The sequence below is a fragment of the Orbicella franksi genome, chromosome 12 (genome assembly GCF_964199315.1).
Source record: "Orbicella franksi chromosome 12, jaOrbFran1.1, whole genome shotgun sequence".
Classification (NCBI taxonomy): domain Eukaryota; kingdom Metazoa; phylum Cnidaria; class Anthozoa; order Scleractinia; family Merulinidae; genus Orbicella; species Orbicella franksi.
In genome coordinates, this window is record NC_138156.1 from 15,834,430 (window position 1) to 15,851,261 (window position 16,832).

At 38.7% G+C, this 16,832-nt stretch overlaps 2 protein-coding genes across 3 annotated transcripts in view; both read left to right on the forward strand.

Annotated features, from left to right (window-relative positions):
- The window catches only part of LOC145462375 (major vault protein-like), a 36,817-nt gene that overhangs the window by 5,332 nt on the left and 14,653 nt on the right, over window positions 1-16,832 (forward strand). The window contains exons 3-11 of one of the 2 annotated variants that reach the window (XM_081445884.1): window positions 985-1,122; window positions 1,805-1,985; window positions 2,253-2,356; window positions 2,984-3,106; window positions 6,903-7,028; window positions 7,511-7,621; window positions 8,224-8,355; window positions 8,665-8,971; window positions 10,170-10,265. In XM_081445884.1, the coding sequence (XP_081302010.1) occupies window positions 985-1,122; window positions 1,805-1,985; window positions 2,253-2,356; window positions 2,984-3,106; window positions 6,903-7,028; window positions 7,511-7,621; window positions 8,224-8,355; window positions 8,665-8,971; window positions 10,170-10,265 (1,318 nt within the window). The remainder of the gene's footprint in view (window positions 1-984; window positions 1,123-1,804; window positions 1,986-2,252; window positions 2,357-2,983; window positions 3,107-6,902; window positions 7,029-7,510; window positions 7,622-8,223; window positions 8,356-8,664; window positions 8,972-10,169; window positions 10,266-16,832) is intronic. The other variant, XM_081445885.1, reaches the window with a different exon arrangement.
- Window positions 11,215-13,614, forward strand: LOC145463634 (uncharacterized). Its single transcript, XM_081447393.1, has 3 exons — window positions 11,215-11,819; window positions 12,136-12,706; window positions 12,790-13,614. The coding sequence occupies exons 1-3, from the start codon at window positions 11,236-11,238 to the stop codon at window positions 13,612-13,614; spliced, it is 1,980 nt and encodes a 659-aa protein (XP_081303519.1). The 5' UTR covers window positions 11,215-11,235.

The window sequence follows — 16,832 nt, forward strand, 5'->3', positions numbered from 1 at the left end:
AATATTCAAGCTACATATTTTGATTGAATAAGGATAGGAATAATTATTTTTAATAATTATAATGAAAGATATCATGGCATTCTGTTTTGGTTTGGTGCACTTTTTATACAGAGTCAGTCTGAGACACAGTTTGCTAAAACAATATATGATTTGAACTACTAGTGAAATAAATTTGGTTAAACTGTCATGTCACTGCAGAATTTCCTTGCTGTAGGACTTGGTAAGATCACTTGAAATTGAAATTTGGTTCGTCAAAAGATTCAACAATCCCGCACAATTCCCCACACAACTGAGGTTTTTCCTGCACAATCTGCTTCTAAAATTCTGCACATTGTTTTTTCTTTCCTGCACCCTATCAGAAGGCCAACTTCGAGGAAAGGTATTTAATTCAACTTACCCAAATTCTTATCATTATAAATTTGATGATATATTTTGCACGGTGCGTGTAACAAACAAGTTGCATGTTTTTAACAAGCTTTGAGTCCAAAAACATTTTGAATTTGTATTAAGCTTGTTTTATTGTGTTCCACAGGATAATTGTTAAAGCTTAATATTTCCGAAAGCTTTAGAAATTAGACAAGAGCATCTTCTGGATACAATTGTGCATATAATTCTACTGAATATATAAATTTATAAGACTCATCAAATTTTTTGGAAATCCAGGCAGGAGGGGGGTCTTTTGCCTTGGAAATCCAGGTAAGAGGGGGTCTAGTTCTTCAAGTAATCCAGGTCGGAGGGGGGTTAAAAAACATGTCCATCCATTGGGGGTGGGGCATGGTATGGATTTTTTCTGGAATAACTCATTGATCACCTGCAATAATCAATAGTTAAGCATTGATTACCCATCAATAATGGTGTTATTCATAATGATTACTCATTTAATTGATGTCATTGATTAGTTATGTCCAATATAATATAGGGGGTTGTAGAAAGGAAACATTTGGTGAGAAAAGGTGAGGAAACTTTTCTCTCTTATTTATGCAGGTCATTCTTGGTCCAGAGAAAATGATAACTATTCCTCCTCGTCATTACTGTATTGTTGAAAATCCAGTGCTCAGGGATAAAGATGGACGCGTTCTTATTGATGCTAATGGACAGATCAAACTGGGTCATGCTGATCAGGTTCTGTATATCGTGTAACACATGGCACTTAATAAGCGTGCAATCACTATAAATGTAGCCTTAACTGTCTGATTTGAACTTGTAATGGCTTGGAACATGGTGAACATAATCACTAATGAACATAAACTACGAACTAAGCTGAGTCAAAGTAATAAATGCGTGACTCTTTTATTAAGAAACTTTTAAGTAGGAGTCAATTCCAAATTCAGTACTGCAGTAGTTAAGGCCTGATACCTCAACTCATTCCATACATCATGTATTTTGAGATGGAATCAGTGTTAAAGATATTTAGAATAACCAGTTTTCTGTTTATTTTATACAATCTTCAATTTGAATGGTTTGAACCTTTGCAACCAGATCACAGCTTTTGAAGGGGGTTAACGTAATAATTATATCATATTACATTTCACCATTACTATGAAGGCTGCAGTCTAATATAGCCAAGAGATGGACTTTGAAGTTCTTTATAGCCACTATAGATGCATTGATTTCTCTTGGAAATTTCATTTTTAGTTTACTCTGGGTAATAGGTAATTTTTAAGTGGAAATAGTACAAGTCATCACCAACTCAATGTGTTCTGTATGAAAATATCCACTCTGCCCATAAATTTTGGAATTAATTTTGGTGCGATGTTAATAGATTAAAGAGACTAATTTATGTATGTGATCCTCTGTATTGCAGGATATCCGTCTTGCACAAGACCCATTTCCTTTATATCCTGGTGAAGTTTTAAAGCAAGGCGTTTCAGGTCTGAGGGTAGTCATGGCTAACTCTGCAATTCGACTTCGTGCTATGCTGGACTTTGAGTCTGAATCAGGAGAGAAGAGGGTAGCTGGTGATGAATGGCTGTTTGAAGGTCCAGGTAAAGCTTATCTTTTAATTTTTACAATAAATTAAAACTCTTACTTAGAGGGGAGATTAACTGAATTTATTTGATTGGGTCTGCATAGAATTTAATGGCATTCTTAAGAACTATACTGTATATTGTATTCAGCTAGCTTGTGGAAAAATTTAATTTTAAATAATGCACATATTAAACAATTTACAAAATCATTTATACTCTCATATTTAATATTTCAGGTCCATATGATATTTAATCTGATCTTGCCCTATTGGTTTTACACTCCAGGTACTTACATACCAAAGAAAGAAGTTGAAGTTGTAGAAACAATCCTTGCGACCATCATCCAACCAAACCAAGCCATTAGACTGAGAGCAAGGAAAGAAACAAAAGTAGGAGCAATACATTTATAGGATATTAAAAACATTATTTTTTAATTAACCCAGGATAGCCTCAGGCATGGGATGAACCTGGCTCCTCTTTTCTTGTGTTATCTTCTGTTCTGTCATGGTGGTTCTAGCAGTGCCCCTGTGTAGCCAACAACACCATGTTTTTAAGTGATACATCTGAATTACATAATATATGGCAAGCATCATAATTATTGGGTTGGTACTACAGTATATAGAAAATGTATGAACAAGTTTTAACCTCCCATCAAGCTAAGGTTGTACAGCATCTTGTTATCCAGTCTTCCCTTGTAGTGTGATTGAATCATATGTCTAGTGGTTACCTACTACGGATGAAAAAAAGAAAACAATACTGAAAATTTCAAGCCATATACTTGCTTGTAAAAGTAGTTGTAGTGATGCTTTTGGCAGGTCAAGTTGCTTTCAGAGGTTCCCGCATAATTGTAGTGGTTTGACGGATGGTGGAAAGTTTGCAAATTTATTAACTTACAGTTTTTCTTATTTGAGGTGACATTACATGGAGATTCTACTGTTTGAAAGCTTTAATATTTTCTTTTGTTACAATTACTTTTAATTATTACTTTGTCCTCTTGTTCTTCTTTTCTCAAACAGGATCGTGATGGTAACATACGTGTCGCTGGGGAAGAGTGGCTGGTTAAAAAGATTGGTGCTTACCTTCCAGGTGCTTACGAGGAAGTAGTTGATGTGGTTGATGCTTATGTATTGACTGAGAAGGTGAGAACGACTTGGCCATGTGTTTTGCACAAAACTAATTGAATGAAACTATTGGTGTTTGATGTTATTTTTCCTTATGGCCATAATTGAAAGGCCGCGTGCAAGAACGTCCCCTAGATTTTTTGGCCATTTTGAAAGTGTTCAAAAATAGCTGAATTTTGGCATGTAGGCTTCGTTGTACCTCAGAAACATTGCTCTGGATTTTTTTTTGGCTGGGGCGCTCTTCGTTCTCGAGAAATAACGTATGCAAAAAGCTCAGTTTTCCAAGCGGCATCTTTTGGAGATTTTTTGTTGAACAAAAAACAAAAGAAACCTTATTATTTTGTTGAACAGCAAACAGGCAGACTGTTTATAGTGTATTCCACTGAATCTTAGCTGTCTTAAAGTCAAAGGAAAATAGTATATAGAGCGGAAATCTGGGAACAGATTGTTTACATCGGTTATTGTGACGTAAACACAACACGTGAATCGATCGAGCGGCAAACGAAATACCATCGAACGAAAAAGAGATGTGCCGCATTAGAACTCTGTCAACTAATATCTTAACCATAGTGTTAAAGTACCTTGTGTGCCTGCCTGGTGGTTGAGAGGCATCATAAAGCCTCGATAAACTCGTAAGTTATCAGCACGTTTTAAAGAATCAAAATGTGTTCTGAAACTTCGAAGGTAGCTGATATACCGTAATCGTGTTATCGGCGTTCGAAGTCAGATCGAGCCAGGCAGCAAAATCCAAGAGCAGTTCTTGCCCAAGAAAAATACCCTCTCGTGAGTTGTGGCCCATTTGCCAAGCGTTGCTAGTGTCAAAGTTTGGAAAGCGAGAACTGGTTTTTGAGTGATAAAATTTCTCTTGTATCAACCGCCATGTTTTCCCGCGCACGAGGTGTAAAGACCCTTCCCGGCATGCATTGCGATCACGTTCTGCTCGCGTTTCTCGAACTGGTAACTAGATTGTTTCGGCTTTTTTCATTTAAAGGTAATAATGGCCAACAAGCAGCGATCGATTGTAACATAGATCTGTGATCCAGGTTGCGTTGATTTTATTTCATATCGGCATGATTTGTAGTGTTTTGAACTTCTGGGATCAGCGGACATGCAGATGTATGGAGACCCATACGTTGCGCAGACGGGTTAATTTGTTAATCTGTTAGGCGGTGCGTGACATAAAGCTACGATCGCGTTTGTCGAAAAATATGTATTTATCTCGTGATTTTTAGCCATTTAAGACGTTGCTGTATTTAGAAAAGTGCTTATTTGATGTTTATTTGTTCAGTGCAGATAATCATTGTCCCAGATAACCAAAGTAAGTTCCAGATGTTAACACTATTTTCCGGCCGCCATATTTTACCTATTTAAACCTGAAATCAACATTTTTGAGCTTATACGTTGCGTGAAATTAACATTTTGCTGTTTTCTAAGTGAAATCAACATCCTTTCCGTCGCGCGTTACGTGAAATCAACATTTTTACCTGTTTAGACCTGAAATTAACAATTTTTAGTTTATAAGTTACATGAAATCAACATTTTGCTGTTTTCTAAGTGAAATCAACATCCTTGCCGTCACGCGTTAATGTGAAATCAGCATTTTTACCTATTTAGACCTGAAATCAACATTTTTGAGCTTATATGCAGCATGAAATCAACATTTTGCTGTTTCCTAAGTGAAATCAACATCCTTGCCGTCACGCGTTAACGTGAAATCAGCATTTTTACCTGTTTAGACCTGAAATTAACAATTTTTAGCTTATAAGTTGCTTGAAATTAACATTTTGCTGTTTTCTAAGTGAAATCAACATCCTTGCTGTCACGCATTAACGTGAAATCAGCATTTTTACCTATTTAGACCTGAGATCGACAATTTTTAGCTTATAAGTTGCATGAAATTAACATTTTGCTGTTTTCTAAGTGAAATCAACATCCTTGCCGTCACGCATTAACGTGAAATCAGCATTTTTACCTATTTAGACCTGAAATCAACATTTTTGAGCTTATACGCTGAGTGAAATCAACATTTTGCTGTTTTCTAAGTGAAATCAACATCCTTGCCGTCACGCGTTAATGTAAAATCAGTATTTTTACCTATTTAGACCTGAAATCAACATTTTTGAGCTTATACGCTGAGTGAAATCAACATTTTGCTGTTTTCTAAGTGAAATCAACATCCTTGCCGTCACGCGTTAACGTAAAATCAGCATTTTTACCTATTTAGACCTGAAATTAACATTTTTGAGCTTATACATTGCGTGAAATTAACATTTTGCTGTTTTCTAAGTGAAATCAACATCCTTGCCGTTACGCGTTAACATGAAATCAGCATTTTTACCTATTTAGACCTGAAATCAACATTTTTGAGTTTATACACTGCGTAAAATTAACATTTTGCTGTTTTCTAACTGAAATCAACATCCCTACCGTCACGGGTTAACATGAAATCAACATTTAAACCTTTTTTGACCTAAAATCAACATTTTTGAGCTTTTACGTTGCGTAAAATTGACATTTTGCTGCTTTCTAAGAGAAATCAACATCCTTGCCGCCACGCGTTAACATGAGTCAACATTTTAAGCACTTTTGACCTGAAATCAACAAATTTGAGCTTATATAAGCTGCGTGAAATTGATATTTTGCTGGTTTCTAAGTAAAATCAAAGTCCTTGCGGTCGCGGCGGGCCGATCCTTTGTTATAATAAACCGAGACGAGACTTCGACGTATAACAAAGGCTTGGCTTGGCTATTATAACAAAGGATCGGCTCTGTTTATCATAACAAAGGCCCGGCTTTGTTTATTTGAAGGACTCAGCGGGAAAAGGGTGTCAGGTATTTTAATCAAAGGTGAACTTTGTCGAAAACACTCCAAATTTCGCATGCAGTTTCGTTCAGGTATGTTATGCAATGTCCCGTAGTTTTCGCGCTAAAGTTCGCTTCGTTCTCGAGATATTGCGTATGCAATAAACCACTTGGTTTTTCCAACCTGTGTGCCTTTTTTGCATACGTTATTTCTCGAGAACGAAAAGCAACTCAGCGAAAAAAACTTCAGAGCAATGTTTCTCAGGTGAAACGAAGCCCACATGCCAAAATTCAGCTAGTTTTAAGCACTTTCAAAAATGGCCGAAAAATCTAGGGGATGTTCTTGCACGGGGCCTTTCAATTAAGGTTGCAGGTCAAGAAGAAAGAAACTTTGGTGGGTGAAAACACAATACTGACCCCGGTGACCCAGTAGTTTACACTGTGGTCCTTATTGAGTTGAAAATTACAAAGATAAAGATTATAGTCTTCTTACTTGCTGGAATTAGTCTAAAAATTAGACTACTTTTGTTACTTTTAAATAATTTTCCTGCAGAGAATGTGCAGCTTCAGAAATATCTTTCAAGTGGTTGGGCATTCTCATTAATTAATTTAATTTCTGTTTGCTAGCACTAAGTTATTCATTAACTTTCTGCTTTTAATCCTTTAATTGAAAAAAAACAATTACCTACCTTTTATGACCTGCATCAACCTCCCTTTTACTTAAAATAGCTTGTAGAGATGAACTAATGTTCAGGAAAGTTGTCTGAGTAGTACAAATGGGAAAAGAAGGTAAAAGTTTAAAAGCAGCGATTTGTTGCAATGCAAACCCAAATTGCAATTCATTGCCATGATTTCAATTTTGAATTTTCTCACCAATCACAGACCAAAAAAGTGTGACATGTTACCTTGTTATAAATATGTCGTCTCTATCTCTCATAAGAAATATTACGAGAGGATTCCTATAACCTCAATTAATTATTCTTTCATTTTGTCCTGTTTGATTTTTGTTTTAGAAAGCTCTACACCTTCGATCAACACGGACATTCAAAGATGATAAAGGTGTTTTACGGAAGAATGGAGAAGAGTGGTTAATCACCATGGCAGACACAGAGGCTCACATTCCAAATGTTTATGAAGAGGTAATGCACTCATTGCTTATTTCATCACCTAACTTATTCACATGATCAGTTAGCTCTTTCAGCTTGCAGTCTGAGCTGACTATAACAGTGTTCCAGATAAGCAAGGGGTCTCAGGTCAAAAACCTGACAAGGTCAGCAACATGACCCGACAAATTAATAAGAAAATGTATGATGATTTGATGGAAGACATTGGAGATTGACCCGTGGGATTCCTCATTGACACCATACCTTGAAAACTTATCTGGAACCCTGCTATGATAGATTAACAATCACCTCTTCCACTCTGTTACTGTAAGAACTCTTCACTGACTCATGGTATTATTCAGGTCATTCATACAGTTGCAGAAGTTTAAAAGTCAACAAGGAAGGTGCTCACAAACATACTTTACGCAGCTTATGAATTATTAGAATAAGGAAAATCAGTTTGCATTTCTGCCAAATGAAATTAAATTTAGTGCTTTCATATCTGCATCATGCAACAGGTTGTTGGAGTAGTTGATATCACAACGTTGAACAACCGTCAGTACTGTGTCATTTTGGATCCAGTCGATAAAGATGGTAAACCCCAACTTGGTCAAAAGAAGCTTGTCAAGGTACAATATGTTTTGGTGTTCGGAGTTGAAGAACCAAGACCCTTTTTAAACAAATTCTAGGTAGTAGATCTTCACATCACCATCTCTACATTGACTTATTTATTTTTTGCATGCCTCAAGGTAGTTGCTAGCTTGGCCAATTCATTAGTTAGCAATGTAATGTACCATAAACCAACAGCGGGTTAAACATAATTTATGTCTTATATATTTGATGATCCTTGAAATAAGAGTTATAGCTAGATGTCTTCTCCTTCACATAGGACTTTATAGTCAAACGTATCCACAACAACCACCTTGGGGCTGTAATGCAAGGAAATAAGAGTAAATGTATGGACCGTCCACCAGGACATAAAAGTGGGCTGTTATAGAGAAAGGGTGGTGAATGGTCCTTTAAAAACCATAGGCCTCGCAACATTTTTGTCAAATTTCACGGGTCTCAGCTGTGTCTCATTTTTTCGTGGTTATGTGAGTCTCGCAGTCTTGATTTTTTTACAAAGTTGTCTCACACTCGATTTTATGCTGAAAGTATGTGCTTTCCACTGTAAATATATTTTTCACGTATATAAATGTTGGATGATAAAAAGTTCTCTATTTCTTTTCAGGGAGAGAAGTCGTTTTTCTTGTTGCCTGGTGAAAAGCTTGAGCAAGGCATCCAAGATGTGTTTATTCTTGGCGAGGATGAGGGAGTAATTTTAAAAGCAAATGAAGCTTTTAATGATGTTGATGAAAAAGAGGTAAATGTTTCTTTTAGTATTTAAATACAAATCTCCTATTTTTCCAGTTTCATTTTAGCATGTGGCCCACTCAGAAACATCTGCTTTTTCTTTCCAGCTGACTGGTAAAGCCTGGTCTCTTACTTCCAACCTATTTTTAGATCTTTCTATCCTCTGACCAACTTATATTAGAATGAAGATGCATTTTTTATTTGTAGTAGTTTGTAAAGCCTTTAAAGAGCTGGCTCACAGATTTAAATATAATTTAAATAACATAATTTGATGACAAACAATTTCTATGTTAAACATGTATATATATTCTTTGCACAGAAAGAGCTGCCAAGACGACCTGGTGACCGCTGGATGATCCGTGGACCTAGTGAATATGTTCCTCCTGTCGAAGTTGAAGTTGTTGCACGAAGGAAAGCCATTCCCCTAGATGAGAATGAAGGAATCTATATCCGGGATATTAAGACTGGAAGGGTGAGGGCTGTATGTGGTCAGACATATATGTTAACACAAGATGAAGAGCTCTGGGAAAAGGAATTACCTCCAACTGTTGAACAACTTCTGGCGGGAGGAAAGGATCCCCTGGCTGACCGTGGCACCCGGAATGTTGTTTTACCAGAGATTTCTAGTAAGGCATTTTATGGATAACATTCAATATGACCATAGGATGAAAACAGGAATAACCAGAAGGTTTTTTATTTTTTAGCCAACCAGCCTAGTATATATTAAAGGATTTTAAACCTTTCAAGACCAGAAAGAGGCCTTCAGAGGTGGCTTTTTAATTATAAGTGCTTATGTTGTTAATAATAACATTGGCTGGAACATTCAATTCTGTCACCATGTATTTCCATCGAATTGGAATGTATCATCAGAAATGTTTCACAATAACATGTTTGATAAAATTCTGACTCTTGAGTTGTCACTAGCAGCACCTGTCCAATAACATTCTGGTGCCAAATATACTTGTTGAAAGAACAGCTATCTTGGATCTATCTCCTATCTTAAAATGTTCCTAATTATTTCATTCCCTTAAAGAACTTAAGAGTGAATCCACAACAATGTGAAATTTATAAAGAAAAATGATCTTGTTTTAAAATTCATTAATCTGCAGTCTTTAAATATTATTAGCATTAAGTCATGATGATTAAATATTTTTATGTCCGATCGAAACGATTAACTGTTGCCAAATTATATGGAAATAACACAAATCTATCACAAAAACTTAAAAATACTGATTAAAATCCAAAAAGTGTAAACAAATAAAACTTTAAGGTAAAAACCTGTTAAAATTGAGTCTAAATGTATTCACTCTGATGATGATCAAAGAGATCGAAAACGTTTAGATTTAATTTAAACTGCTTTTTACCTTAAAGTTTTATATTTTACTTTTATCGGCAAAATGTATATATGTAAACAAATAGTTGTCAAGAAAGGTTCCCATGGAATTAACATCAAAGTTGGTGAACCAAAACATTAAACATTTTTCTATGTATGTTACAGTGTTAAAAGGAATTGGAATTAATTTTTTTGTCATTGTTAATTAAAATACATGTAACTTCAAGTTAACTACTAACATGCAAGTGATTGTGCTTCAGTGAGTGCAAATTAGTAAATTTGGTTGCACCGTATAAACATTTTCCCAATAATCTGAGTTGAAGTGTTAAAGTAATTTTCATAAAAATTTCCTCACTATTAAATAAGTTCAATGTTTTATAAGCTGCTAATATTATGTTGAAAATGGCAGGTCCATGCAATTATATTTATCATACAATTGCATACGGTGCCGCTACATACAGGTTTGACTTTGTGTTTTGAAATTTTTCTAGGTTTTCCATCCATGCAGCAAATGTCCAACCAATGGGATGAATTTTCTAACTCAGTTCAAAGTCAAAATTCATCAAGACGTCCTGGTCCTTTAAGAGGTGATTAATTTGTTTTCGCAATTTTGCTTTTAAACACAACCTGTAGTAAGCAGTTAAGAATTTTTGAGTTACTTTTTTGAAAAGAAAATACCTCTTAGAGTTTGACTAAAGACTTTTTTTCATGAATGTCTGCCAATTATAAATTCTTTTGTACATAATAAAATTAGCCTGACTAACCTTCTTTTTGAGTTGCTATTTCAAAAGAATTATAATTTACTCCCACACGAGTTTAGTGAGGCTAATTTAAGTGCATACAAAAGAATTTTCAATTGGCAGCCATTTATGAAAAGGGTCTATATTATGGGTGAGTGAGGGAGGGAGGGAGAGATCTGTAAGTATCAAAATACTTACAGTAAAAATGAAAGGTAAGTTGATGAAGTGAATCTTACTCTGTTGTTGGCGTGTATACTGGGTATGGCGTATACTACGGATATGGCCAGAGTTGATTAACAAATTTACTCAAACCCGCTATATACGCTTAAACCGGTATATACGCCAACAACAGAGTAAGATTCACCTCATCAACTTATTATTGTTCATCACATCACATACGCATGAATACATTTGTTTAACTTTATCAGCTTTTTTCCGTTATTATTTTCAAAAGGAACTAACCACAAGAAATTTGTCAGAAATATCAAAGTTATTGATAGGTTACATAACGCTTATGTAATCTTTTCTTCATCAAATGTATTAAAGCATTAACTTGTTTTGGAGATTTGTATTGTGGAGTGTTTAGGTGAAAGCCATTATTTGTTTTTGAGCTCAACGAAAGAATTTAGAGAAAAAGAATATTGCAAAGCTATTGGTGGTGATCAAATGGAGTTCTCAATCTTTCACCTGTGATTTGCTCTGCTATTCTCTCCGGCGGGTTTGAGAATGAAAATTTGTTCATGTTTGTGACGGAACAGTATTTAAGGGTAGTCAGAACTTCAAACAGCTCAGTTCATGCTCATGTTCATGTGGCAAGATGAGCAAACCTTGCTCTCAGTTAAATAGCAAGGCAATAAGAGATAAGGCGGAGTGCGAGATAGTTGCGAGGGTTGAAAAGCTGTGTTCGGTTGTTGCTTTTAAGTGCGTTTGGTGGGTTAGCGATGCCGAAATAGAAAGAGCATGGAACTGGATATGCGAGAAACGCGACGAATGCGATTTAACCTTGTCAAAATTGGCGGAAATTTGCTTCTTTTTTTCGGCGATAAGTACGTCAACATTGGACAGCAAGAAGCGAAAAAGGCCACAATTGCAGGAGACCAGAGAGAGTGACGAATCGAATGACGAATCGCCCGTCAATGCGTCCCAGCTTTCATCGCCGGGAAAGCAAACATTCCCAGCCATATCTTACTGGGTGGCTTGCCAAACAAACAATGGTTCGGTCATTAATGCACTTAGAATCCAAAGAGCTGTCGCAAGTTGCGGTTTGGAATATTATGCATCAAGGGCGTCACGAAAGAAAAACTGCTGTCATAACCTGAATCAGCTGTGTCAAGTGTTTAAGGACCACAAAAACCTCTGCTTAATGCAACTAGTGGAGTCATCGTACCAGCATTGCCTCGGGTGAGTAGATTAATTTGACCAATTTATATTCTTTGAATTTCTGTTAAATTGCACGCTAATGAAAGTAAATATATAATAAACAAACATAAATAGTCAGAAAGGTAAAAAATGCTATTCATCATTGAAAAATCAAAGTAATCATGCTTCATTGCCCGGTGAAAAGAGACTGTTATTCGATTATCGATAATTGATCAATTTTTATCTTCTCATTTTCAAAACATCGCGAGTTTGATTTCAGCAGTTCACTTTCACAAAGTAATACCAGGGAGATATTGCATTGCCTTACGTAAGCAAAACCTTTTGTTGTGATTGGCAGGGCTCTGCAAGAGGAGCTTCATGGTGACTTCCACGAAGAATCCCAAGAGTCAGCGCCGACGGAAAATGTCATTCGCCTTCGTGTCGTTCTTGAGAGTTTTCAAACGATGATGGCAGCATCCGTTTCGGAATTACGCCAAGCTGGTCTCATGTTAGACACCTTTGGATTTGATAACAACCTGCAAAGTACATCGCAGACAGCACTACCAGATCCGCCGCACAAACCCCTATCCTGTCCAGTAACAGTCCTGTGCAACGATATACAAATTGTGATGAAAAAGCTGCAGTATGCTGTGTATCGCGGCGAGGTGTACAAACTGGCGGCCAAATCACAGTTCACGTTCCAGTATCTGTGTACCATGAAAACGTTCCTCCACAGCCTAATGGGAAACGAAGCATTCAAAGACCGTCTGGTCCAGCATATTCAACGTGTTCTGCCCATACTAAGCGAGCCAGAAAGCTCTTTCATACGCCAAATTAAGATTGACAGAGACCTGATCGAAGTACAAGACGGGTGGTTTTGGAGCTTTTCCTCTGGGTTGTTCGTCCAAGGGATTATCTCAGAATCTCAGGTGAGAAGAATACACTGGACTGTTTCAACATTTAAATAAGAAGATACAATCAAATTTTCAAACCCAATCTTTACGATCTGTAGCACTGTCTGATGTGCTTTTGTTTTGGCTCTTTTCAACAGAAGGGTCTCACAACTCCACGCGCGTTTGTGGACTACGACCGACTCAAGGACCCGGAGCCAAGATATTTTGAGGCAATCCTAAGGAACAGCCTAACAGAAGATGAAATTCGGCAGTTTTGTGCAGATTTCCTGGCGTTGTTCCGTCCCAAAGAACACAAACAGCCTGTGCTGTGTGCTATTGGCTCAGCTGACAGCGGAAAGACCAGCCTCTTCTCACCTGTTTTTCAGATCATTCCCCTAAGCCGAATTGCTCGCGTCATGAAGCAAAAGAGTTTCAACAAGGCTATGATCGACAACCTGACAGAGGTTATCTTCCTAGACGAGGCATATGCCACCCTGCTCGACATAGATGACTGGAAAATCATATGTCAAGGGGGCTTCACGTCACGCGACGCGAAGTGGAAAAAGGCTCAAGGTTTCCATTGCACTGCGACCATGTACATAACTTGCCAGGTGGAAATGGATTTTGGTGCAGCTCACAATCAAGCTATGGACAAACGCCTGCGCAAGTACCACTTCAAGAGTCTTCCTCGTGTCGAACCTGAAGCAAACAAGTGGCTGAGGAAACATGCTAGGGATTGCATTGTGTGGGCGCACAATATCGTAGGAGACAGCCTGAGCAGTCAGGCCAGTACAATGCCCACTGTGCACGAAAGTGGTATGCCTGAGGAGGAGTTGCGCAACATTTTGAGCGTTTCTTTAATAGACGAAGAAGTCGACGAAACCGCCCAGGGCAATTGTAGACGAGAACAGAGTTGCGGCCTTCTGACAGAACCGCAATCCTGAGAAGAAAGCTCTGAAGAGGACGCCATTGAAGATGTCGGCGATTCCGATGAAGACGAGACCCTGACGACCTTGAAAGCTAGGCTGGCACAATGCTCACCTGGCTCTCTACGTCACCGCCAACTGAGCCACATGTTAGAAAGTCATCTCGCTGAAAAGGAAAGGCTGAAAAGGGTTGAAGAAAGGTGCTATAAGAAGAGGCAACACTTCTTACAAACGAGGGGAGTGTCAGTGGAGCACGTGTCGTTGCTCCCGCACGACCATAACGAGCCGCTGCCCACACCGATTCGAAGGGACCTCGCTGCCTTTCAAGAAGATCAGGAACAGGAAAGGATCAGAACAGCATTTGGGAAGCCGTGGCTTTTAGCTATGGAGAAGGAAATGGCTGAGCAAAGCGAAAGAATGGAAGATCCAAGAGACGAAGAAGAACGAAGAGTGATGCAAAGTCTCCTGGAAATCAATTGCGAAAAACTGCGCTGTTATCACGAGCGTCATGGAACGCTGAAACTACCGGCTGCCCTGGCAGAACGCAAGAGGCTCTGCCTTAGCAACGAGCTGGTAGACCGTTCTTGCGTGAATTTCATACGAGACCTGTTCTCTCCGCTGCCAGTGAGAGTCTTCCCACCCAGCCAGCGTCCAGCAAATCTGCCTGCCAGAAGCAGGAGCTCAGACGAAGACGACGAAGAATGTTGGTCGGCGGCACCAAAGACACCAATGTACATTCCGAATGACGACGTGGAAGCTATCTGTCCACCATCCCCAGGCATTGCTCGAGCTCACAACCCTGTAGCAGCTACGTCAGTGAAGAGGCCGCACTTTCAAAGCCAGGCGCATCCATCCAAGAAGCAAATGACCCTGACTCGTTTTATGCAGACTAGTACGCAACCGTAGATTGGTAGTTTCATGGGCTTGTAATAAGACAGCTTGCGTGCGACTTATTCTTTCTATGTTCATATTTGCACATGTATTAGTGTGTGCATTGTTAAGGAATACCACGTTGCGCTTATGCTACGTTTGACTATTTTGCACACGATGTGAATTAAAGGAAAAATATTATGGCTATTAGTTACATTAAGAGATTATAGTTCTTGAAAGCACTGTGAACTAGACAGTCGTTATGCTACAGTGATATTGACAGTGGCGATAGGCCAGTTCCAAAAGAATATAACATGTTTGTTGAGTTTGCTGTCATCTGGAGACAGGAAGATGCATTTACAATAAAGCAATTGATTTTTGTCTGTTTTGTGTACAACAAACTCTGCTTACACCCATCAGCTTTGCATTGAAAGTCAGTGTCCACACTTTTCCAGTCTCTTTATCAAACTAGCGACATTTTCATTCCGGCCCTTTTCTTTAGAGAGTCCGCCGTTCTTCCGTCTTGAAATGCGAAATCAGAATCTCTCAAAATAGCTGTCCACTGTCCAAACCCGTGCTTAGTTATCCCTTCCTTCAGAAAATCATCCTCTTCTTTCGTGAATTTTAAAACATGACGAGTTTTCCTCTGAAGGTGCAAGTTTCTCTTAGGCAGGGTATCCTTTATGGGGGTCGAGTTGTTTTTATTCTGAGCTGTCTCAACTGAAGGCCCGGAGCTGGACGTTGAACCGCCAAGTCTTGCGTGTACGTCATCGTCTACCTCGGAACCCTTGGTACCTTGAAGTTTTTGAAGACACTCGTGACCCTTCAGGGCAACTCGCGATCGTTGCTTTTGATAGTGAACTTTAGCAACCGCAGAACTGTGTTTCTGGTCCTCAGACAAAAACCTTTGCTCTTCGCTAGTGAGCTGATTGAGGCTTTGCGTTTCGACGATTTGGCAATAACGTGTGGGATGAATGTATTTTCCAATTGCATCAAAAACCAGTTTGCTCATAGTTTCGCCCAGTTTGCCATGCTGACCTCCATTTCTGGTGACGAGAACGAAATCACACTGGGGCTTAAGCAACGGTCTAACGTTCGAGATGTAGCCGTTAAGAACGTGCATGTTTGCGTCGGTCAGAATCAAAGAATTGAAGCCATATTTTCCAGCCGTCTTGAACGTTTTCTGATCGATAAATCCACCGTTTTCCTTAGCTGTGGCAATCATGTCCACCGTCAAATATTGGTACGTCATGGGCCGCGATCCCTTCACCTTGATGAACAGATACATGGCTACAAATTTTGTGGCAAATGTTAGGTCTGAGGGGTTCACTTGGGCTGGACTGGTTTTGCACATTTTCACGGTATTTTCGTAACGCGGCAGATGAAATTTCACCACCTCCAATAACTCCTCCATTGTTGCCCAGTGCCCTCTTGCTTCCAGAGTCTCGATGTCTAAATCTTGTGTCCACTGCAATCTCATCATCTTTGCAACTGTTTTTCGGGCTCTCTTGAGGTACAACTCTGTCGTAGAGAACTTTCTTAGAACTGCTTCTGATGCGCCATGAAGTTTTCTGAAGTCGATCAATTCAGAAATAGCATCTATGTAGCCCAAACACCCACCATGACCGAGCTTACATTCATTGTGTAAGTAGTCGATAAATTTAAACAACAGATTTGGAGAACACAAACTAAAGTCGACCACTTCAAACGTTAACTCCTCTTCATCTTCACAGCAAAATCTAAGAAACTTGAAGCACCTTGTCACTATCTGTTGAGCGGCACGATCTTTCTTACAACCGCCAGCACTTCCTGTCAACCATTTCGTGAATACTTCGCCAATGTTACATGATAATGGAAATGAAGAAAGTAACTTCACGTTGTGCTTTGTGGTCTCGCTTGTCTCATCTTCATTTCTTCCAATCGTCAGCGACTTTGTTACTTGTTTAGAATCGGGCCTTTCGTCAAAATAAAAGAACCAACTGTGTTTAGTGCTAACGTGTTTTCTACAGCCTCTCTGACTTTGAAATCCATCATGTTCACACTCTTGTATCGGGCAATGGTAAAAGCTGTCTGCTTCATCCTTTTCCAAGTGAAGCCGCTTTGGTTTGGGTGATGCTCCTTGGACATCTGACCAATTGACTTTGCACTTCTTGCTCATTTTTTCCCTTTAAACAACATGTGGCTAGCACAATCGCCTTTAAATCTTAGCCGAAACAAAAGGACGTTTCAACTTGCCAAAACATGCCCTTGCTTGCCCACACTCATTACTATTGTGTAAAAATCATGACAGTGAGATACAACCCAAACTTGCCCAGGCAGGTCTGTACACGCCTATTCAGTGACACAATACATAGTTAACGGATCGA